General features: G+C 32.9%; 1 protein-coding gene across 2 annotated transcripts; it reads left to right on the forward strand.

Moving 5' to 3' along the window:
• Positions 1 to 588: 588 nt before the first annotated feature.
• Positions 589 to 11,665, forward strand: LOC108567584 (LIM domain transcription factor LMO4-B). Of its 2 annotated transcripts, none has more exons than XM_017928136.1 (3): positions 589 to 1,020; positions 3,597 to 3,900; positions 11,091 to 11,665. In XM_017928136.1, exons 1-3 carry the CDS (start codon positions 873 to 875, stop codon positions 11,392 to 11,394), a joined length of 756 nt encoding a protein of 251 aa, XP_017783625.1. In that variant the 5' UTR covers positions 589 to 872; the 3' UTR covers positions 11,395 to 11,665. The 2 variants fall into 2 exon arrangements, with proteins under 2 accessions (XP_017783625.1, XP_017783634.1); XM_017928145.1 differs by having other exon boundaries at positions 11,100 to 11,665.
• Positions 11,666 to 26,347: the final 14,682 nt, after the last annotated feature.

The raw sequence follows: 26,347 nt of genomic DNA on the forward strand, positions 1-26,347 counted from the left end.
ATATTGTTGCCGAGCGGCGATACACACGTTCGCTATATTTACTTTAATTTATTTCTCGACTTTACCATCTTGCTGTACATATAAATATATTTAATAATTTAAAACACGCTCACTCTTATTAATATTTCATTATTTATTGCTTCAATAAATTACACACCCCTACGTTACATCCACCCCAACCATATACATATTACGTAACAAAAAAGTAATAAAAAATAATCCTATCGATTATATCTCAAAGATATTATTTTGACTGTATCCACCCCAGTACAAATGGAAACATAAAACATTTATTTACAAGCATTTGAATGAAGCTTTAACAATTATATTGAGAAAGTAAATATTTGTAAGTGCATTAAAAATAGCTTTGAATTAGTTTTAGCAATAAATTGAATTGAATTGTTTGTAAAGATTTTATTTTATTAACATTATAGATTTTCAACATAAACATAAAAAATGTTATAAAAATTAATCGTATTGATTACCTTTCGAACATTTTATTTTTGTTGTAGTTTGCTATATATAAATAGAAAAATTAAACATTAATCTTACAATTACATCACTAATGTATATGTATGTTTGTTACAGGATTACCGGGAGTCCCAGTTTCGTTGTTTCGTGTTATCGGTAGAGTGATACCGTTGCGTTTCATCACGAGATAGTTCTTCGTCTTACAGTTGCAGTCGTCGTTGTCGTTATTGTTTGTTTACTGATAGCAGTAGAGTAGTTATTGTTGTTGTTGAGGTCGTGTTTCGGGTCGGCCCGGGTCTGTTTTGGGTCGCGGACCCGTGGCGGGTATATTTTCGCGTGTGAGTGTAGGCGCTCTGGAAGGCGCACCCGCCGGCAAACTGGCAGCCAGTGCTTTAGCCGCAATGAACCCCCATTATCACCCCTACGGTGGTCCGGAGCTGACGTCTCCGCATCCGCCCTCGCCGGACAACAACAACTACCACTCTGGACATCCACCGTCCGGACCTCCACATATGCACCCCACAAATGGACACACAATGGGACCCATAAGTAAGAACGATATTTCATCCCTCGACTAATATAATTTGACGATGCGCGAAAATTACGCGTGATGCACATACGGTGTCTATTTAAATGTGCCACTGAAGTACACGTAATTTATCATACTTTATGAAGCAATTTAACTTTGGCTTGACGAGGGAACATCACATGGGAATTTTAATCAAATGTGCTAATTTATTGTTACCAAACGCAAATTCTCTCTTAACAATTACTTTTTTTCAAATCCAAATTCCAAATAACTTATGTATATAAATTACCAATTTAAAGAATATACATAAGATATGTATTAATTTTGCCTTCTATGTAATAATATCTACCATTTTACCAATTTAATTTTATGTTATGAAGAAATACATAAATCTATTGAATACAATATTAAATTTTATTAATGAAATTGATGAAATCCAAATATATATAGAAATAATAAAATTCTCAGAAAGATCAACATTTTCAAAATATTATATATAATTCTTCAAAGGTGTTTTAAAAATCTACTATTTTGTAAATATTTCTTATTTCTAACAATACTTTCTGTTTTAAGAAAAATTTAAATAAATTATATAAAAGTCAATATAAGCAACAGATTAAATAATAGTCATAGGAATGTTCATTAGTTACATACAAACGTACTTGAATGTTATTTTAATTACTTTTAAAACATGATATTTGGTAATATAACACACCATTTATATGTAATATTTGTTTATGTATTTTCCTGTGGATACATTTATGGAATTACTCATTTCCTCACTCTTAAAGTGTCAGTAGTACGTGCAGAATCTAAAATATGGTTCAATATTGAACTTTTAGTACCTCCTTCAATATGGCTTATCATATCTATTTGTTTTATGTGATTTCAGACAATATTGCTTTCAATTTATCAGAAACATCCATCTCACTATCTATTCCAATATATTATTATTGGACACATATCTATCTATCATAATGTCTATTAATACAGCACGTCGCACCTAGTTCTATAACAAATTGCATTTTTTTATAAAGTAATGATTTTGATTTATATTTCGTAAATAATCGCATTATTCTGCCTAATTTTATTTGAATACATCTTTATATTTTATATATTTGCCCTTCCCCAATAGAAGAATATACGTTTTCTTGTATTAAATAACAGATTAAAACCTTTATTCCAATCGATGTTCAAATTAATGCTTTCTAAGGGTAATTTTAAACAAATATAAAAATATAATTCTTAAATTTACAATTACATTCATTCTTATATGTTATTAAAATGATTTAGTAAATGAAATTAGATTTATAATTGAAAAAATATACTTAATTGGATTTATCTTGTTTTTTCGGTATATTAATATTGTTATATCGATGTGCGCTGCGTTCATTATATAAATAATATATAGTGAAGGGAGGATATCCAAGGTTAATGTGGTTCGTGGTTGTAATGAATAATGATACGTTTTGCGCTAATGGCGTTTTGATGGTCTCCTTTAATTCCACCTGCCGATAAGCGCAAGAAGAAATTACACGTATAGACAGGTGAAAACACACGGCGATTACGCTTCCTCCGTGCGCGACGTAATCTAACAGCTTTCTTAGTAAACTGTAAAGTCGAAAACGCGTTCATGAATATTCAGGATACCTCCCACTGCCAAAGCTATGCCGAAGATTTCGGTAATATGAAGACAAATAATGAGGATTAGGTGACACCGGTTGACTCTGATATTTGAATGCATATAAAATGTGAACGAATGGTCGTTAAGCTTTTCGACCCTTCGAACTTACAGTACCAATGTTTTGACAAGTCACTTGATAAATGAATCATTAAAAACGAATTATATACATTGACGTTTTCTGTAGCTATGATTTGTTTAATCATCGTATTTTAAAATATGTACTTGTACATTTATACATAAACGTTAATACTAAAATAAAGATTGATATTTTTTTGTATATTATATTAATGTGATTTCTTTTACTAAATTTACAAAATAATTTGCTTCAAATTGTTATTTTTAAAATCTCATTGTAACTAAGTGCATATCGATAATGGAGCAGTTTACATTTGACAAGGTAATATGTTTGAGGGAAACCAAGTAACAAACATGTATATTATAGCTATTAATTCTTAAATTATCTAATGGTATGGAATGTATTTAAATGTAATTACATTTATCTAATATATTCATTATTTTATATAATTAAGGTTCTTAAACTGAAAAATAGATTGAAATGATATAAAGATCTTTTTGATATGAAAATATATTTATTATATTATGAATTTTATCTTATTGTATTAAAATAAATTCATAGATTTATGTTAAGAAACAGTTGGTAAATTCTAGAATAGTGGTACGATTACATAGTAAGCAAGGCTTAATGATACATAGGGCGACATCTCTGGAGCGGTACGGGCATTAATGTTGAATATAAGTTCGCAGGATCAGCAAGGATAAGGGTTTGATAAATGCGTGGATATTGTGCGAATGGATTGTGGGGTTGAAATGAATGAAAGACAGGGCACTTCGGTGCGGCTTGATTGATAAATGCGAATTGCTAAAGTGCGTGTATGCATTATTCTATTGCAGGTCACCAGGGTCCGCACGATCAACACCCGCACCATCACCACCCGGCATTCAGCAGCGACGGCGGCGCCCCAGCCCCCACATCACTGCATCATCCTCACCACACCGTAAACAATAACAATAATACCGTCAAAGTGTGCGCAGGATGCGGCGGGAAAATAGTCGAGCGATTCCTGCTGCACGCCCTGGACCGCTACTGGCACAACGGATGTTTAAAATGCTCGTGTTGTGGGATCCTTCTCGCAGACATCGGCAGGTCGTGCTTCACGAAGGGCGGCATGATATTATGTAAACAGGATTACATGAGGTAAATATATGCACCTGTTAATCATCAATCATGCTAAACTTTACATTTTATCAACACAATTGTTCGCGTATTTCGAATTTGAACTACATTTCTTGGAAATAATTGGTAAATCGAACGCAACGTCTTTTCAATAAGAGAAGACCTCATTGAAGATTATGAAATACGCCTGGTCAGGTTCATAACCTACTGCATGTGTACGAGTGTGTGGTTTAAACATCGATCTGCATTGCGGTTTGTTTTGAGCCGTCTAATTTATTAGCATAACTTGAATACGCGCCGCGACTTGTATCGATCCCCTCGGCGTGGCCACGCGCCCCGCACCACCGGCTCGCCACCCTCTGCACAACACACTCACACATACTCTCTCTCTCTCATACATACACATACATACACATAAACATATATACACGAACACTGGTACACTAACACACTGAAATTTCGCCCATCCTCATTACTTAATACACACATCCGCGCTAATTGAATTACCACGTAATTACGTTTATTGGTCCCGCACCGCACACACGCACCAATTTGCCTACAAAACCCATTCCCCTTGGTACCAAACAATCATCCCTTTACTAAAACCATCTCGAATAAACCGACGAAAAGAAAAAAAGCAAACTCGTCGCTACTCTTACTAACACACATCTAATATTCAATAATGATCAGATCACATAATTATTCTAGAAACTCACTTGACCCAAAGCCAATATTGAGTATCATTGAATCTCAAGAATCTATTAATATATATCTTTTATAAGACAATATTTACTTGAAACAATTTTAGTTAAAAACGCTGTTTCCGTCTTTAGATGTTCTTTATAAATAGTATAACAGAAGAAAGTAATGTTTTTTTTACTATTTGAGTACGATTCTAAACACGTGATTCTTGTCACGTAGCTTATAAAATATTGTACATTGTATTTGGGATATCGTAATATCGAAGATAACTCGTACTTATTTCATAAATACTTAATATTTTATTCTAGATAATACTTAATATTTTATACTAGATAATACTTAATATTTTATACTAGATAATTCAAGAATTGTTGTTTATATTAATATATAATAGTGAATGCTGCTTATTAAATTGAATGTAAAATAACAAATTGGGAAACGCTCTGAATATATTTTTTTCGTGGCTTTGTGACTGATCTTTTTAGACTTGGAGGTGTTTATGGGGGCGTTTAAATTTGGAAGGGGAGTGAGAGGACCGCCACACGTAATCAGCGCTTTGTGCATTATGTATCGGGCGCGGAACGAAAGGCAAACTTGATTTGGCGGTTTGAGCTTGGGGCACAATCAGCCCGGATCCTGGATGCATCCAATCAGGCCATTTTTGCAATAAGGCCACGCTACCTTTCCTACAGCAATCAACCCAACCCGCCTTTCACCCAAGACCGCTTTTTGATAACGCCAGAAAAAGGAGACAGGAAGAGTCACAGCAACGGGGGATCTGTATGCGCTTACTACAACAGACAAAAAAAAATGGATAAATAAATAAAGAGGTTCAAAAAATTAGAAGCGAGAGTTTAGCATGTGTCCCTTCATGTGGTTGTTTTCATTTTACGATGTCAGAGAACAAATTGAGTTTTTTCGACAAAAAAAAAATACGAGGGAAACAACAGAGGAAAGGAAAAATTTCGTCCGTGCAAAGTGTAGCTAGCAGCAGTGGCTGCGGAGGCGGCAGAAACAAATAATAAATTGTGTGTCCGGTGACGAGGGGGTGCAATATCGCGGCAGCTCCTGTCAAGAGCCGCTTATGAGCCAGTCACGTGTGCAATCAGCCTACGCCGGAATGACAGACGCGAACATAATTTGACAGCAAATAAGAGCTGTGGGGGATGGAAATGATTGGGGGGCGGAGGAAGCGATTAGGTAATCTAATAGAAAACGCCACGTCACGGCGACTGCTACTTGATTGCACTTGATTGACTCACTTTTTTTTTATTACCGAGTCCTGTGGCAAAAGCAGAGAAGGAAAAAACTAAGAGAGGAGAGCAAATAGAAACCGTATTGGGTAGAAGATAGAACGGGGGTTGAGATCGCGGGGGATGAAAACGACACGTCCCATGTAAAACGAGATAACTTTTTTATGTTGTTCTTAAACGCATCGTGCACGGCACAATATGTCACTGCAGGAGCCCGACGGCCCCTCTCCCGGAAAAAGGGAAATGTACACAAATGTTACTGCCGCAAACTTTTTTGATTGGAAAATTTACTACTATCGATTATATTTACCGGCCGTAAACCTATTTTCTGGCCCACGCATCTAATCCACTACATGTTTTTTTTACTTTTATTATTATTTTTATTCGTGCTTGGCGCATATTTTGATCGTACGCAAAACAAGACAGATCTTCTTCTCTATATCTCCTTCCTCTCTCACAGATACACAACTGAACGTTAATCAATTCTAGGCAGAACCCCGTTTCTGGTTTAATCTAATTAACAGCACAACTAATAATTTCCGAGGCACAACGTGCCTATAATTGGATTCGTTAATCACAAATTGCCCGCGGTTAATCGCACCATTTTCCATACACTCCCATCTATATATATGCATACATATAAGATAGTTCTAATTAGAAACGTTATCATTTTGCTACAACGTTTCAAATTTAAATTAAATTCTAATATGATATACATTCATAAACTTGCTAATTTAAAATAATATGAGTACATAACTTAAACTACTTTTTAGTGGAACCAAAACTTATAAATAAGTACACAATGCTCAAATTTGTGGTCGAGTTGCGAAATAAACTTCTTTTTGGAAGATTGAAATAATTTAATTTAAAATATAGGAGACATAAAAATTCGATAGAAAATATGTAGTTTTTGGATCATTAGTAATGTGTATTTATAGATTGAAGGGTTCACTTAATCGAGGGTTGTCGTGTTGGTTTTCCTGGAAGAAGTTTGGATAATTAAAGGCGTTTGTATAATTGGACGAGTGTATAGTTTTCTGGCCGGATGAGGCTTCGGCAAGATAATAAGATGTTTTAGTGAAGTTTTAATGAGGGTAAAAAGGTGGTTTTTGGTGCGGTAATGATCGGGAATAAGGGGGAAGGGGCACAACAAAATTGCAATTTGCGTGAAAAGTTGGCTGAATAATTGCTCTGGTTCGGGGCCACATTAGCATAGATCGGTCTTCGGAGAGAGCAGAGAAGGATAGAGATGGTGAGATAGAACGAGCAGCTAAGTGAGGTATATAGAATGAGAATGAGTGAGATAGACTGAGTAGAGTTGCGAGAGAAGCTCCTCGCCACGGGGTCCGTATATAGAACGGGGTGCATAGCTACTGTCAAACACCCATCCAATTAGAGCGTCCCGACTGGATTTATTACCAGCGTATGCTAAAATAGACTCAGCTGTTTACTTTATTAGCGGCGTTTATTATATAAGTCTGCGCGCTCGCAGATAATTACCGACGTCCGGGCCAATTAAGGCCGGACCGAGATCTCATTAGAGAGGAGCAGCATCCCCGGCTCCAACCCCGAATGGATGAAGAAGGTCGGCCCGTCGTTCATCTTCAATACGAGAAAGAAAGCACAATGATGGGCCACATGCATTCTTAACGATGTCGTCCTAATCGAAGGACGATCACGGTCGAAAGAATGGTGAAACAATTAACCGGAAATGAAAATTCAATTTGAAAAAGGAAGGAAAAAGGAAGTGGTAGAGCTCTGGCTTAGGGAAAGTTTCGTGCGCGGCACGCGACAAGTGCTTAAAAGAAAGATTAGTTAGAGTGGCGAGAGGTGTCTGAGAGACTTGGGATGTAACGAGTGCATCCTTGTCGCACTTGGCGAAATGTATGCAAACGGTGTTACGAGGAAAGTGGGCATGTAATTGGTCCCCACCGCGACGCGTCTATTGATTGAGGCCCCCGGCGCGGGGCTGAAATTGAGTTAGGCAGTTATTCCCCAGAGCCACCCTCGCCGCCTCCACTCCAGCTCACTTACACTCACACATACATCCCCATACATACATACACACTCTCTTTCTCCCTTCCCACACACACATACATACGCAAACACATCTCCATTTATTCACATCTCTCTCTTTCAACCCCCAAAGTTCTCAACCTAGAAAGGGTGGGGGGAAGAGGTCCACCGCCACCACTACGTTTCTTTCCGTTCCATCATTCATTTCTTAAACATTAACCCGGAAAACACAACAACGCTTTAACTAACAACGCTCATCCCGAGATGAGCTTGGAATCACTTTGATTAAGGGATTAGCCCTTTTATATTCGCACAGCTGCCGCGAATTCAATTTACTCTCCGGGACCCGCGCTCAATTCTTTACCCATCGCTGTTTTACAACCTCATCGCCAATAATAAAATTTCAAAACCTATTTTCCTTTCATTTAATTGCGTTCATTAAACCTTCATTTTCCTCCTTATTCTCTTCTCCAACAAGAAGAAAAAAGTTAAAATAAACCATTCATTCTAAATTAGTGAAATTTCTTTACATTCAAAGCCTGTTGATAATGGATATAATTCATATTTTATTGATAAAAATACAAGTGCGCAAAATTTGTGTTACTGGTGGAACTCTCGAACCTTGAACTTCTATCGTACAATAACCGGTCGGGGCAAAACCACTGGGTTAGTTGGAGCCGGTTTCCGTAGTGTTCCGGATAAAAGAGCCCCCCACACTGTGTTGAAACTCAAACGTTGCCATCTATCTGTAAGAGTCAGACACGTTTTAATGAAACCAATCAAATACATTAAAAAAATAACATTCATTCGTGTTTGAATTATTCGAGTTGATAGCAATACTGAAATAGCGGAATAACCAATTTACTTTTTTGCGAAAAATATTTCGATTATATAAAAAATAAAGTTAATTAAGGCGACTTTGTGGATCCACTGACAATCAACGGGATATAACTAGTATGTAATAGTAGTCCGATGAAAACTATTATTTATAAATTTCAGTGATGATTACATATATCCCTTTAATTATTTATTTAATTATTATTTTCTCCACTTTTGTTGTATTGGTTTAATTATTAATGAATTCATCTTAATTTTATATAAATTTTAAATTGTTCAATAATTGAATATATTTTATTGGCCATATCATGCACTAGTAAGCATCGACAATGGATTTATACCGTATTGAAATTTGTTCAGCGTTGCTTTTTTCTTTCTCTTTTTTTCCATTTTCTTTCATTCGCTTGGCAAAGCGGAACTACTATGAGAAACATTCACGATTCACGTAAAGCTTTATGGCTTTCGAGCATTAATCATATTTTTTACCCGAACCTCTGTGACAAGTAGTTTTTTCCCCATTTTTGAGAACATATGGCTGGATTCACACTAACTATGTATATATATAGCTTAACATGATGGGGCACTTTTAACATTATTTCATCAACGATATTATCAATGAATTGAGCATTAAATCTATACATACATAAAAAATGTAAACAATTAACATTTTAAAAAAAGTATGTTTTATATTTGTTTTCATGCAGATTTGTTAACTTTTTTTCTAGTTTAAATGATGTATTCATAGTGTGTACGAATCTTTATATTATAAAGCACGTCTACTGTAAACTTACGTTGTATATTTAAATCAAGATTTTCAAAACATGCTTTTTTAAGTTTAAGAGACAAAGCTATTTATAAACATATGTCAAATTATATTTTATAATAGTTAAGAACTAATGAGGTTACTAAAAATTGACGTCGAATAGTAGTTTGGATTTAAGCGTGAACAAAATAAATAAATATTTTAAGCGAATTCTATTATGAATTTATTAATGAGGTAATATTGTGGGTGTGAGAGGTTAAAAAATAAACAGATTGGTTCGGAAAAATTCTGCACTAATTGAATTAATGTTTTTTTTTTGCTTCTCTCTTCTTCTGTCAGATGGAGAACATTATTAAAGCCAATTTAAAAGTGGATTGATTTCTTTTAGTCCTAGAGTTTTAATTAATGAACGCAGTTGGCTTAAAGTAAATGGAAGTTAATTCCAATCACGTATCGGTGATTGAAAGGAATCGCAAAAGAAGAGATGAGAGTTAAAAAAAAATATACACCACCACCAGCATCAAATGTAGGTCCGGTGGTGGTCATCGCGTTGTGTGTGCATCCAGAAAGCAAAAAAAAACAACAACTACGACAACAGCAGAGTATGGCATGGTATGAGTGAGAGAGAGAGATATTGCATGTGGGTTTTGCGGATGGAGGAGTGAGAGTGAGTGAGGGATAGAGAGATGCAGAGTCGGAGAGATAGAAGCGGGAGGAGGTAGTGAAAACCATCACGGGCATATTCATTATGAAAGCCATTCAAGTGTGGCGTTGCATAAAATTAATTAGCTGCCGTGTACTAGCGTTTTAATAACATCGACCGACCGCCCTGTCACTACGGACTGATTAATGCCAGGCCACTTTACATTAACAATCCAGTAAATGCAAATTCCCATTTGATGAGCACATGTAAGAGTCTCCGCTACGGAATTTACCTTGCCAATTATTTCCATCATACCGTTGCGATGAAATTGTTAGGGGATGTTTCTGTGTTCTCCGAAAAACAAAGCAAAACGAAAAAAATACAGTTACTTTACACTTCATTAATTGTTTTCAAGTAAACAATACATATGCATCATTTCAGAGTTATTTTTTTTAAGAAATAATGTATATATATTTGCCTAAAGATTCACCTAAAATTTACACTTTTTAGTAAATTGTTACCGTCATTCAAGTAAACAATCATTTATAAGCAAATTTTTCTATTTTTTCTAGTTTTAAAATCAAATATTTAATGATGTAATGAAAATATCAGAAATGTTTCCGAAATTGCTTCAATATAATATAAACGGATATGTTGTATTGCATCTGTTTTTATTTGATTAATTATATAAAAAATATGAATTAGTTGAATATTGTTTCCTTATGAGTATTTTCATTTATTTTCAGTTGAAATTTAATAATTGAACATTTCATTTGGTCTAAAATAGAAAAAATAAATAAACTTTCTAATTATTTCCATGATAATGTATTTAAATTGTAAACGCTTATTATTGCACATTCGTTAGATTCTCATGCATTCTTTCCATATAATTTTGCTATTTATTTATGTTTTTTTTAAGATTGTTTTATTTGCTTGTTATAATAGTTTTAAGTTATGTTTGTTTAAACTGATTCTAATTGATCAATTATAATAATTGCTCCCGCAGGATGTTCGGAAATTCGGGAGCGTGCTCGGCGTGCGGGCTGACGATTCCGGCTAGCGAGTTAGTGATGAGGTCTGGAGGCCCATCACCACAGCAGCCTGGTGCACCTCCGCACGTCTTCCATCTGAAGTGCTTCGCGTGCAGCAAGTGCGGCGCCCTTCTGTCCCCTGGAGATAGGTACTACATGCTGGCAGGAAGTCTAATTTGCGAACAGGACTGGCACAAACTGCTCAAGAGCTCGGCAACAACGACGGTCCGCAAAGGCAAAGTCGGAAGACCTCGCAGGAGCAGAGATTGAATATCACTTCCCTCCTCAGCCGCGTCCGAGGGCTACGAAGGTCAGTCTCTTTAAGCAAGCAACACAGATTAAGAACCCAGAACAACAACAAAAAAAAACAACTAAGAAAGAAAAAAGATCTTAAAGCAAGAAACAATACAAATCTATTATATGAATAAATTTTAAAATATTACGATTTGTGAATTGAAAATTGTTTGATGAATCCAACGTGTCTGACTCGATCGATGACGATTATTAAAAAAAAAACACTTGACAATTGTTATATTATATTTTGTGATATACAAACAATATTCTTTATTAAGTTTGTTTAATTAATTTTGTAAATATGTGTAAATATATGAACTTCTGTTTATCATTATTTTTCTGATCCCGACCAGCGGTATCGAAAAGCGTTAAAAAAAAGGAATTTCGGGATCCACGTTTAATTTTTCGTTTTTTTTTTTGTACAAAAATATGACTAAAAATAAATAAAAACAAATAATTTACATAAATAAAAGTTAAATTAGGCGTAAAGCCCCTCGTTGTTTTCATTTCTCGTTTCGTTTTCTCTCACGATTTTTTTTTGATGAAATTATAATGAAGCGTAAATAATTTCTGAAAAAAATTTCTAACCCCTCCGTAAGTCCCCAACAAAGTAATGCTCCACGGCTTTGTATTTTTTTATTTATATTTTTATTCTTTTTGTTTTGTTTTTGAAGTACATGTAGGTGTATAATTATTTGAATCTCGAGATGATTAATTCATGTACACGGTGAGTTGAGCTCTTGGAATACGGTAAGAGATGCGAAATTATTTTAAGGACAACCCATTAGATACATAGTTACACCATAATATATAATTTCCTTTCAGTAATTCACTCTGTGTGTACGCTATTTTAACACAGAATTTTGTCTCAATTACGAAAAAATCACATCTTCTCTTGTTTCTATATAATTGACATGTTTTCAAATGTTATAAAAGGTAAGGATTTGGTCGATGAAGTATAGTTTATTTCATTACAACAATATTTCCAACACGATTATATAAATATTTATTTCACATAATAATCTTGATAAAAATCTTTATGATATTGTAACAGTCAGTACAGTAACTTTGCATTTTTAAATACTGTATTAATTTTGCATTTATTAAAATAAAAAGTAAACAAATAAACTTTATCATATAAGAAAATATTACAATAATTGTTGATAATATTAAAATCAAAACAAAATTTACATTATAAGTTTTTAATTAAATTTTGTTTTCATGATTGTGAATATTTCTAACATTATGTTAATATAAAATAAAAGTTTTGGTTTTATAATTAAGTCAACAATGAAGTTAATTATGTTTTATGAAATTGGTGGATGCGTCGGGTCCAAATTACACAACAAGTTGTTTCAGATTTTCAGGTACTGCGACTATACTTGATAGAATTTTAATTAAAAACATGCAAATAGTTAATTTATCCATATTAGTAGTTTTATTACTAAATAGACTGCATTGTTGTATTTTGTTAAATGATGCCAATATATTGTTAATATGAAATTACTAAGATTATGAAATAAATTATGAAACGTTAAAGTAAATTAAATGATAGATTACGATATTCAAATGTGTTTTTTGTTTTGTGCGAATTACTTTCCTCATCCCCATGTGTATGTATACGTTGGATTTCTGCTAGGACGAGTTTAAATGAATTCAGTATAAAATAAATAGCCCCATTTCCGTCGATTAACGCTCTTGCGGTGAGATAGCTCCGATGCGCCAGAGGCATCTAATTCAAACTCAACTTATATCCCTATTATCTTGCAATCTATTATACCATGGCTGCTAAAATGATTTAAATACATTATTGTTTTATGATTAGTTGAGCGAAAGAAAGAACCGACGGTGAGTGAAAAATAGAAATTAAAAAAAAGAATGAGATCAACAGAAAAGAATCTAAAAAGTCGGGATGGGAAACGACGCGTTACGCTATTAACGCGTGCAGTTTCAATTACGCCACGTTGATAAAATGATTGATACCGAATTACAAACCAAAAAAAAAATATAGAGGAAATCAAATAATGAGTTGAGTAAGACAAAAAAAAAGTACAATGTCGAGTGTGGAAACCAGATCGTCGACAAATTGGTTTGTGTTCGCGTAGAACAAGAAATATCCGCCGTTTGTAAATGCACGTGTCCATTTTTTTTCTCTCTTCATTTTCTTTCATCCCACTCGATCAAAGCCCATTCATAAAGGAGATTAGTTTTGTACTACTATATTTTATTTATAAAGAGAAATAAACGACGCCGAACGATTAATGAACTCGTAAAACGTTGCCTTCACGGACTATCCGTTTTTTCGTTGTTTCTTCCTTTCCTTTTATTTGTACTTCGACAGAACGCTTTGCCGTTGCATAATTATTTCAATAGTCGATTAGCTGTGCGACTCGATGATTCGATTGTAATTCTCAAGGAGATATGCTTTGCTGAGGATCCGCAGTAGAACCTATTTTTAAGCGCATGCACATTCACAAGAAATTACATACAATTACATGAACCATTTATTTGACTTTAACTGTTATTACCGACGCACAAAAGGACTGTTTATTTCGAGACACAGGACGTTCTGTTTTGCATTTTAAATTTTATATAATCTTTAAAGTATATTTATTTGTTTATTTACACAACAATTAAAATATACACTTAATAATTAAAAATAAATATAAAACAAATAATTACTTGACGTGAATCAATTAAAAATTGAATTTATGTAAATAGAGATATATATTTTAGAATGACTTACAAATTTACAACAAAAACAAGCATATTTATACAATTAAGTCAATCAGAAATTTTTATCAAAATTTGTAAATTTCAATATTACTTTTAACTTATTTCTTTGTTTGATTAAGATTGAGTTTATATGACTGAAGCGAACTTCAACTACATGTGAATTGAAAAATGCTAGCATAAAATGGACATGAAAATTTTCGGATTTTCAAAAATACACATAATATGTCCCAATCCGGGATTTCTCTTCTCATCGTCACTCATTATGCGAAACGTCGCTCTTTAAGCGAGCCTTACAATTAATTTTGCTCGTTAAGCGAAATGCTCGTTGTTGCGAAGTGCTCGTTAAACGAGGTTCCACTGTATTTCCAAGTCTTCATCTTTTATTTGCAAATAGCAAGAAAATTGTTACTGAACTTGAACAATTTTAACATATTTACCTTTAAAAGTCATTAAATTTTGTAAATAAGTAAAAAAATAATTCTTATGTTATTGCAGTTTGTCACACAGAACAGATTTTGTTTATGTAAGAAATTCTAGCATAGATTCAAATTGTAGATAACCACACGTTAGTTCACTATGTTTCTTACATAATTTTAAAAACAGCTTCGATTTAGGATGTTGGGATTTAATATGTTTACTAGATTTAATACAAAACCGCTAAGTATTATGCATTTCTGAACTGATATTTTGCCTCAGGGTTCTAAGCAAAACTACGTATACCAGGTAGATCTAAAACTTCTTATTTGATAAAATATATTAAAATGGATGAGATAAATTTTAGAACAAAATATATTATTTTGCAATAATAATAGTAGAATTCTTTACTTGAAAAATTTCTAATAGTTAGAAAATATATTAATGACAAGAAAAAAATGTTTCCATATAAAATTCTTATTTTATTGAAATATATATGTATATTATCAGTTAATTTGTTGTTGTGTAAGAATCAATTTAAAGGTTATAACATATAAAAATAAATAATATGATAAATAACATATGTTTATAATAAAATAAACTGCTGATATTTATTTTGTTGTTTTGCGCAAATATTTATTATTTCATTCATTATTGTCCCGGCAACCGCATTTTAATTATTTTCACTTCCATAGAAATTAGAAAGGGAAACTTTAAATATTATAATTAACGAAGTTAGTTAATTACCGCGCGCAGTTTCTGATTTAATTATTAATTAAATCTCTATATAGATAGTCAACAATTACCTTGCGTATATCGAGTGCCTTTGTGCACTTTAATTAGACAGTATGCCGTTTTGAATCTTCAACAGGACTAAAAACGGAGAGAAGAACCAATAAAATATACATGCGCCAGCTCATTACGGCACTAACTAGCGTTTTAACAATGCGCTTTATATGCACTGCGTACACGTGTATGAGTTTGTATGTGTATGCATATATAGAAAACGGTGTTCGCTAATGCCCATTCAATTTTTACGCCATTCAAACGTCGTTAAATTACATCTCTTCATTTTGGAAAAACCCCTCACGACAATCCGAGCAAGGAGTAGAGTAGCACAATGCATTTCATGCAATTATTATTCTTCTTTCCACTTATAATTTATATGTTGCGAATGCATTGAATTATGAACTAGAAACATAGAATGAGAGAGATTGTTAGGACTGAGAAGGATGCTTGGGGGGAACCGAGGAGATGATACCCTTTTCAAGTTTCCAAAATCCTTCGAGTGAAAAACCCGAAAATCGAAACGCTCTCTGGCACAATGCCGAATTTTACCTGAAGTACCGAGAAGTCGTTACATTTCGGAGCGCAGCCCTCTCAAATAAAAGAAGAAAAAAAATATAATAATGCGTTGTTATACATATATATATATATATAGTTTTGTGCCGCTCACCTTTTGTGCCAATACGACCCTGAAGGTTTCTCAAAAAGCGTTGTTCCCAAATATTGAAATGAACGGATTTCTAAAGCGGCTGCAATTCATCGAACAACAAACACGTGGTTCCAACATCGACAGGGTTCACATATAAGAAATAACGATCATTTATAAGTTGGTGTCCCGTCGTTCATTAACAAACAAGGTAATTTATGACGATCTTACACTGTCGAGAAGCAATGTAACAGATGGAGAGGTATATTGTAATCATGTATTAAAGTTATAGCAATTAAAATATTAGATAATATGAGTATAATAGTTTATTTAGATTTAAATTCGAATATGTTCAAGTTAAATGAAAATAATTTAGAATAGATTATATATAAAAGATAAATAGGACAGAAAGTTTGTTTTTTTTATTACTGTATATGTTTTTTTTTGAACGACTGATGCAATAAACATTATTATTAAGATAAATACTTTTATTGATTATTATTTTTAAGCCAGTTTTTTATTTTGCAACGATACATTAGGTGAAATTAACAGTAACTGAAAAATCTTATTCAAATTAATTATTGTTTTAAATATAACTTCTTTGATTTTAAGTTTTACGTTGAACTTGAAATAAAAAGGATTAACTAAAAATATCTAACATTTACCTACCAAATGAAACTGGAAATTTCTTAAAATGTACAGTAAGTGCTCATTTAGCGCTTAAAATGCGCTTAGAATTATATATATATATATTTATTTTTGTTTTTTTTATTACTGTATATGTTTTCTTTTTGAACGACTGATGCAATAAACATTATTATTAAGATAAATACTTTTATTGATTGTTATTTTTAAGCCAGTTTTTTATTTTGCAACGATACATTAGGTGAAATTAACAGAAACTGAAAAATCTTATTCAAATTAATTATTGTTTTAAATATAACTTCTTTGATTTTAAGTTTTACGTTGAACTTGAAATAAAAAGGATTAACTAAAAATATCTAACATTTACCTACCAAATTAAACTGGAAATTTCTTAAAGTGTACAGTAAGTGCACATTTAGCGTTTATGCTTCTCTAGGTGAATTCACATTAACATTTTGCAAATAGGAACATTTAGGCATCGAGTAGATCAAATCAGCGTTAAACGAGGTATATAAAAATGACATTGATTAACTTATTAATTTGTCATAGTTTTGAAAAAAAAAATAGATAGATATATTTTGAAGTAAGTTTAGAAAATTCCACCAATATTCCGGACTAGTTGAAACTGAATTAAGGACTTTAAAACCATATAAAATGCAAAATAATAATTGTTTTATTTAATCACGAGCAGTATCCTTAAATATTATTTGAAACCAAGAAGTATAAATGTTTGTTGAATTTCATTTTAAACTCTATTTGTATATGAATGAATAATTATTTAATTTCAATCAAATAGAAACTAGGGCGACTAATGGCCGAATGGTTAAGTCGCGCTACCCACGTACCAGTGGTCATAGGTTCAAATCCTGGTCAAGCCATGCCCTTTGTGAGCCCTCTCGGTGGTTGCAGCAATAGGGCCATCGTTCATCACAGATGGATAGTAAAATGAATGAGGTTTAGCATATGGACTTTTAGCCAAGTCGATGGACAATGACAGTGTTAAGGATAGCAGCAGATTCACAGTCAAACGAAATAATGGAATCGCAGAGCATCAATATACTGAAGTTAACCTACAAGATGATAGCCAACCAACAAATTAAAAATCAAATCATCATAATGGTAACTATCCACCGGGAAAGACTACCTACCAAATGCCAACCGCAATCTTAAATTTTCTCAATGTTCACATTGATGAACAGATTGTAAATAAAATTACAAGACATAAAAAAAAGAAACTAAAATAGGATATACATTATAAAAATCTTCTGTTTAACGAAAGTAGCTCACATTTGTATTTATTCACAAGTAATGATTCAGTATATAAATGTTGATTTTCCGATTTAACTTGTTTGTGTATTTCAGTGCAGCATTATTTTCGAGTGTTGCATCTAATTTGCTATACCCCGCAACGCGAATGGAAACAAAAATAAAAAAAACAACAACGAAATAGATCATAAAAACCTTTTGTTTCGACCGGAGCGGCGAGAAAAAAGTTAATTGTTTAATTAACGAAATTCCTTTCATGTAGCTCACTTTTAATGCCACTCGCAAACCCATCATCGGAAATTCATTTTCTTCTTTATACGTTTTAATTTTATTTTCACAGGGGCGGCGAATGGGGGTTGGAGGAGTAGGAGGAGGCTGCGCTTGTGTAAATGTAATGGACACGAAGCGTTTGTGTGCGTGTATGTGAGTATGTGTGTGCATGTTTGTTTCACCTGATCGGTAAAGCGTAATTAGCTCCTGAAGTGCGACATCAAAGCGATTTCAGGTTGGTTGTCGTTTTCAGAACGCCAGAGGCCCCCCAAAGCCGAACGGAGCACACTACAAACTGCACTTGATGCATCCGACCAGTACACAAATATAATCAATCCAATTTGCCACTTAATTAATTAAACACTTCTCATCCACCTTCTACGTCCGAAAGCCCGGATGACCGTTGATGCTGCAATAGAGACGACAAACAAACGAACAAAAAATACAAGAAAAAATTGTACTCAATGGCGAAGAGAAGAGCTAAAGAAGACGCAGAAGGGATTGACACGAGAAATCATTAAAATTTATAATAACTTCCGCGCGTTAAATCGAACCAACCATAAAGTCAATTCAATCCGTGCTTTATTGTTGTACACACTAAGGGCAATTCCTTCTTTTTCACTGAAAGAAAAAGATAACTACATAAATTGCAACTGCAACTATTTTACGTCAAAGACGTGATCTAATTTACAGCTACGGCGCATCCATTATCTCCCAACGTAAATAGAGAAAATACGAAACAACAACATTACTATTTTATTTCTCAACTTAAACAAAGTTAATTCGAAAAAATATGTAATTAATGTTGATATTTTTTTATTACTTGAAATGTAACTTGGATTACCCAGGTATAAAGATATTTTTTAACAGCTGCATTTTGCAAACATAATCATGTTTTTCATTTCTTTTAAGTCTGTTTTTTTTTTCTTGTTTTTCATCTTTGAACAATTTCTTTTTTGACTTATACATTAAGTTAATCCGATCAAAGGGGTTTATCTGAATAGAAAACGGATTATAAAATGTTGTGTTTGTTACAGGTAAGAGCGAAGGGTTAATAAATCTTTAATAATGAAAATGTTTTTAAATCTTTTGGGCAAAATTGAAAAAAGAAAGTTTAACTATAGAAAATAAATTTGTCAGTAAATAAAATTTATTGGAATAATAATAATAANNNAGAAAAAAAAGTACAATTTATACATAAATAAATTTTAACATACAATAAAAATATATATACAAAAGGCTAACGAATTGGAATATTTTATTACGAAAATATATATAAATATTTTTAAAATTACAATCAAAACGATTATCAATATTAAAATCAAATAAATTTATACAAAGCACGTGTCGAGACTTTTCGTCGAATTTCATTTAGAATATAAAATTCTTAACTTTATTTTTCTTAATGTCGTGTCAATGTAGAAAATCAATTCATAGAGTTTCAAGTTACAATTTTGTGCATATAATATTTGTTTATCTACTTAGATTTATAGATATTATAGAAAAGATATTTTAGAAAACACTATTTTCCAGTATTGAATATAAATTAACTAATTGTGACTATTACAATGATAAATTTGATAGTTATTGCTACATTTTTTTTCATTTTATATTCTTTTTGGTTCAATAGAAAATAATTTCATGGTTCAAGATGCAATCTTGTGTTCATAATTAGCGTACAAAGGCAACATCTGCATGTTTTCAGTATAAATCCGTGAGGGCTTTTTTTATCCATTGTGGAACCAGATGCAAAAAAAAGTACTGAAAAAAGAGCGAGGGCAAAAAAATCTACTGAAATATGGTTGTGTATGAAATAAATAGAAGTACGAGTAATGAAATTATAGATAGCGGACGTTTCCTATTCGTGCAAAACATAAATGACGTTATCCAATTAAAAAGGCATTCTGTGCACCCTTTGTGCCTGGCGGATGAATTTGTTTGATTATGAGTCAGTAGCTATCAATCTAAAAGTAATTAGGTTTCATTTTTAAACAGGCAAACCGGTAGGTACATACAATGGAGGGACACAACTAAAGCCCGGACGACGACACACAACGTGTAATTAATTTTTCAGGCCCATCAACGGAATTGCTTCGGTACGAAAGAAGGCAGGAAAACAATCAATCGGGAAATATTTATGAGGCAAATTGCAAATATAATTATTAATAACTGAATAAAAATGCGTGAGAAAGAGTGAGGGTAAAAAACATAGGGGAGTAGAGAAGAAAGAGCGAATGGAGGGAATATTATGCTTTCTACGTGCAAAAGGTTGGAAGGGTTGGCGAGTAGCGAGCAATTAGCCAAAGTAGAACGTGCATTAAGCTAATTGATACATTAGGTGAAATTAACAGTTTCGGCCGTCATTTGATTTATCATTTCAGACGAATAAGCGAGAGGAGCGAGTGTATTTTTCCATTTCGATAATTAGTTACGAGAGATTTATCGATTCCGAGCGCGACGTCGTTGCGTAATTCATTATAATTATTATGTTAAAAGGGAGATGAAGCAACGTCACTGATGAAAGAGAGAGAGATGGAGATAGGGAGAGGTTAGGTTAGGGGGCGAGCTACGTAATAAAAGTTTCGTCCATTAGCCGTGGGAGTGATATTTTAATTCGGCTTTTACTTTTAGGTGGTCAATGTTTAATGGATGCCATTATAGGCTTTTGCAGAAGGAGCAACTTGTCGTGCTTATGAAAATTTCATCCCTCAACTTACTTCCGCACCATCCCCATCTCCACCCCACTGACATACACTCATCTCAATCCGACTCAATCTTTTAGTCTATGCTAAAGCCTAAAAAAAAAGCCAAGTTTTTTTTCCATTTCTCCAGGATATACGGTTATATGGGAAACCGATATTCGGATTATACACTTTACTTTCGTTGATGAGAAATGAAAATCTAAAACGCATTAGGGAAATTGCCGCCACCGTCGACGCCGCCTTTTAAATTAATGTTAATTGCTCGACTGCAACCGTTCTCCAATACGAAATTGTTATTGAAATTAATGTACCTTGCGATTTTCCTTTCCCAGGACACCCACCGAATTTATAACTTGCCGATAATTAAATTCGATTACTCTAAGTGGCGCAACACTGAACTCAATTTTATTATCTTTTTTACCTAGTTTTACTTTTTAATACGCTATAGTTAGATTGAAACATATTTATATACAATAAATCTGTGTTCTTTACGATTTAAAGAAATAAAATGTAATTTCAATAATTAGAAATTCAATTACTATAAGTGAAGTATTTTTTATCGAATGAAATACAAGAAAATCATTTTTAGTTAAATATATTTATATTACAGTCCTCAACGCTATAATTATTTTAATGAAATAAGAATCCAATCTTTCAAAATATTAATTTACAGTTAAGAAAAATTCAATATCTTTAAATTTTTCATAATTACATACTGAACGAAAAGAAGGGTGAAATGATTTTGTAATCGTAAGTTCTACATTCGTAAAATGAAACTTGTTCGAAAATTTCTCTTTTTTCAGGATCTGAAAATTATATTATTATAAAAATATTAATTAATTGTTTTTTTCCATCATCCTAGATTATACACAATATTGTCCTAGTTTTCTAATTTCAAACATGGCAACCCCAAGATTGATATGATGTGAAAATAGCATTTGTCAAACAGATTTTTTTGTTATAGATTAGAACAAAACCATTCTAACAATTGTAGATATTATTTTAGTATGTGTAGTTTCAATAAGTAATTGTTATATAAATGTATGTACCTTAGGATTTTACCTACCGAATTTTTAACTCGAGGATAATTATGTTCGATTACCCTAAGTGCTGCAACTCTGAACTTTATATTACTCCACTTGTTATTATCATTCTCGCCTAGTCTATCGCATATACACGTTATATTTTTTTTTCAATGCATTTATCGCATCGTGCATTAGCGTAATTGAAGCATTTAAATGTGCCATCGAGTGTATCGCTGATGAAAAGGTAATTTGCAAGTGCACCCATTAATGGTACCGTTTACAAATTCCGTTTCCCCCCGCTAATGAATAAACAAATCGCGGGCGATATTTTAATGTCTTTCCTCCCCGTAAAACGGTCTTAACAATTTCCTTATGCACCGGTTAAAATCGCTCTTCGAATCTTAATTACAAGCTGTCAATTTATCACTCGGGTACGGCCATGCTAATTGTTATCTTTATTGGGAGCTTCGCTTTACTGTCACGGATAACGGAAGATTAGTGCCCCATAATAACCAATAAAACTCAAGATTGTTGTCGCACACGGCGTGCCACAGGGAATCGCGAATGACGACGGGCCGTCCGTCAAATGCAGCCAGCATCCATCCCCGCACATTCCCAACCCCTCGTTTATTCGTTCGTTCGCAGCGTTAAATAAATACTGAAAATAATCATTTAGATCCACAGATAAACGCAGATTTATGCCTCTCCATATTTAACGATTCTCATATTCTATTTTCGTTCAATTTCCTTTATTTCCTCGGCATGTCGTTAGTTTCACGTACATTGGAAACAAATCATTCGAAAAATAACGAAATGCAATCTCAAAATAGCATAATCTTGAAAATTAATCAATTTCAATCAACATTTATAATATTCATTAACATAAACAATATTTTTATTCTGTAATAAATTCTTCCATGAAATTCGAACTAATAATTCTACAGTATTAATTTTTTATTAATTAATTATTAACACTTAGTTCGAAAATTTGCATCCTTTTAAGAAAATTTTGATTACTTTCATCTGATAAATTATGTACATTCATCCAATTCATCAATATTTTATTATTACTTTTACAACATTGCGACGCACTTTTTAGATACACAAAATAAAGCGACCTACTTCCCCAGCATTCATTGAATCTTCAAAATATAAAAATATACATTAAAGATCTTGTCACGACCCACAGTTTAATGAAGAGATATATGTTATATATAAATTATTGACAGTTTGCAAAAGTTAAGGAATATGTTTCGAAGATAAAACTAGGATGGGTGATATTTGTTAATTTGTATTTCATATATATTGTAATAAACATATTTTTTTTCAGTAACTATTTAATATAAGTTATTAATATCTTTCAGTTTAATGAAGATCTATATATATTGTTAAAAGTATTGAGAAGTTAAGAAATGTGCGTAGAAGATAAATCTTGGATGGGTGATTCTTTACCAATTTATAATCCTCGTAAGTTCTTTCGATCAATCAACAAACCAAAACTAAGTTACTTGCTATTATTTTTAAAACTAATACGGTTTCTTTGACAATTCGTGACTTATATAATAGTTTGTTACAGTTCTATACTTAAACTTGATTGTTTTTTTTTAATTGTATTTGCCCCTTGCTAAGATCATTTGATCAAATTGACTTTGCGTTTGATTCTGTTTGCTCCATTAAGATTTATGGTGTCCATATGTTGTATTGAGGTAAATTATGCAAGGCATTAATTAAATTTCGCAAGCGGCCAAACAATAAATTGGATTCCCAAAATTCTGTGGCGCCATAAATTTCTTGAGCCCGAGTCATAAATCGCGGAGAGCCGTCGCCGCGTGGCCCGCCGCCTCCCCGTCCTTCGTCCTCCCAACATCCTGATCTCTTTCCGATATAAAGAAAAACAAACGATCGGTAATTACCTGTACGTATGAATGAATGTGAGAAAGAGAGAGTGAGAGAAAAGTACGTAATTCATATATGAAAAGCAGACGCCGTCTTGGAAGGCCAAAAAAGAAAGGAAAGCCGCCATGTAAATATACGCATTAGCGCGAGACATAAATATTTACACGAGCGCTGCCTCCTTAATCAGATCCTATCATATACATTATACGCCAATAATATCAAATTTATGTAATAAATTCTCGTTGCACGTTCAACGAAGCAACAAGAGAAATAAAATGGTTTAATGGTTATTTGCTGTGATTTATTTGATTAATTTATTGTCCATTTTTTACATTTCGAACGTGAAAATTAATAATATCAATGAACACTATACATTTTAATTCTTATAGTAAGAACCAGGTTGAAGGATATTCACAATAATATTTTATTTCATCAAAATTGTTTTCCAAGATGAAAGATCTGTCATTAATCCTATAATATTTACATATTCAACCAGAAGTAAGTGATTATTACTTTAAAAAAATATTTATTAAGATATACTTCCTTCTATATAAAGTTCCAATGATACTGTTCTGTCTGGTTTTCATTTAAAGATGACTTAGTCTTATATAATAATTGAAGTAACTTAAACTTTCAAAAGAAATTGCTATAGGAATATACAATCCACTTGATAATAACTATGTTATGATCTCTACATAAATTTAGTTTAATTGTATTTTAAGTAGTGTATAAGAATATTGACTTTTTCATCTTCAAAAAATGTTTAAACAAAAATATGGTTTATGAAGTTTAATTGTTTTAACCAAAACTTTTATTATAATGAATAACAGTTGTTAATAAATTAGTATATTGTTCTTATAGTTTTATATTATAATCAGTAAATGTAAGCTGATGGAAATGTATTTCTTCAGGTGTATTGATCGTAATATGAATATGAGTTTTCGGGTAGACTAATTTGTTATAGTGTAATATGTTTGCGATAGCATTTATGAATTGCCGCGAGGCAGAAACGATGAATAATAACATTCGATTAAATAAATTAGGTAGTGTTTCTGTCTATGTGTGTATGATATTAAATAACGATTAGGGTCGTTGGGAAATCAGTATGTTTTGGAGTGCGGCGATAATTTCTCACGGCTCCAATATATTAGATGCGATTAGTTGTTGGTTGGGTACAAAAAAAAAGGCAATTCTGGCTGAAGTTAATATCACATAAACATGGAAACGTCTCATTATGACGAATTCTTATGTATGGCACTGGCCTTCTGTATACTATTAACAGTTCATAACACCCTCTCATTTATTGATGTGGATCAATCCAGCAATACTTTTGATTATATGTATGAAGTATATCATGTATTTTGGGTTGAATTTATTGATATATGTTTTGAAAGTTAATTTGTAGGGAAAAAACGCATTTAATCATTCAATAATTTCGCGTTCCGTGATATACGTAAAACAATTAGTTTTTTATACTTAAATATTTCGTAAAATTAAAAAATTAAGTGCTCTTACTAATAAATATTAAAATTCTTCAACTTTATCAACTGCAATTTGGTTATGATCAGAGCTTTAGTTCACAACATTTTTAACTTTCAAATCAATGTGTATGGTAAATAGTAAATTTTATTTAATTCCAAAACTTAGGCATTATGTACTATGATCTTGCTTCAATGAGTTTAAAGTATATATAACGATAATCTCCAATGATACTTTGAGGTATTCAAAACATTTAAAACACTTCAAAGTTATGTAATTCTTTTGCTTGAAATTTGTCATTTTTACATGAAATATGTTTATCGTAATAGTTATTTTCTGTGTTCTTAAATAGGGAATTTAAAAGAGTCAATCGATAATAATAGTCGGTTTAGAGAGACACTATCAGCGTGAACGTTTTATCTCGTGTCATCTTTTGAATAATTCAGCGGCGACAAATTCAATGTAGCCGTGGCACGCGATTTGACTGGCGGCAGAAAACGCGGGCGTCCGCCGCCCCCCGTCTCGTGGTCCCCATCATCCGCCGCCTCCAACCACCTCGCAGCACATACTTATCTGAATAATTGTCGTGGAAATGTGGAAATTTTTGACGACACGCTCAGAGAAGACTCGCACAGCATGCACCGCCTCAGAACTGCTGCTGCTGTCGCAGTTGCTGCTGCCACCGCCGCTGCGCGACATTAAGTTTGCAGAAAGGGCATATAGAATATGGATTAATAAGTAAAACTTCCATCTTTGTGAAGCGTCGGATTTATGTGTAAGCCGGGCGTAATTACCGCCCGTTGTCTGACAGAGATGATGGCTGAAAACGAGAACGTTAATTAGCAATACAGATCGTGACCATAAATAAAGTAGTGTAATCCCCGGTTCGTTGTTTTAATTATAGAACTCAACCCCCGATATCCTTTCGAAATAGCAATAACAACTACGAAAAAAAGGAGGAGGATGAGGAGAGAGCAAGCATAGAGCCAACAAGGGCAAACGAATGGAGGAGGCGCGCGCGGCAACAGAAAATAAAAGGACTGAGAGCAGCAGCAACAATCGAA

The sequence above is a fragment of the Nicrophorus vespilloides genome, unplaced genomic scaffold, assembly GCF_001412225.1.
Source record: "Nicrophorus vespilloides isolate i.1.1-1 unplaced genomic scaffold, Nicve_v1.0, whole genome shotgun sequence".
In the NCBI taxonomy this organism is placed as follows: Eukaryota; Metazoa; Arthropoda; class Insecta; order Coleoptera; family Silphidae; genus Nicrophorus; species Nicrophorus vespilloides.

What these genes read in the sequence shown, in the direction of transcription:
- LOC108567584 (XM_017928136.1), top strand. Translation starts at nt 873, where the DNA reads ATGAACCCCCATTATCACCCCTACGGTGGTCCGGAGCTGACGTCTCCG. An exon ending in ACACACAATGGGACCCATAA is followed by an intron (nt 1,021 to 3,596) that starts GTAAGAACGATA and finishes ATTCTATTGCAG; the next exon opens with GTCACCAGGGTCCGCACGAT. An exon ending in TGTAAACAGGATTACATGAG is followed by an intron (nt 3,901 to 11,090) that starts GTAAATATATGC and finishes TTATAATAATTG; the next exon opens with CTCCCGCAGGATGTTCGGAA.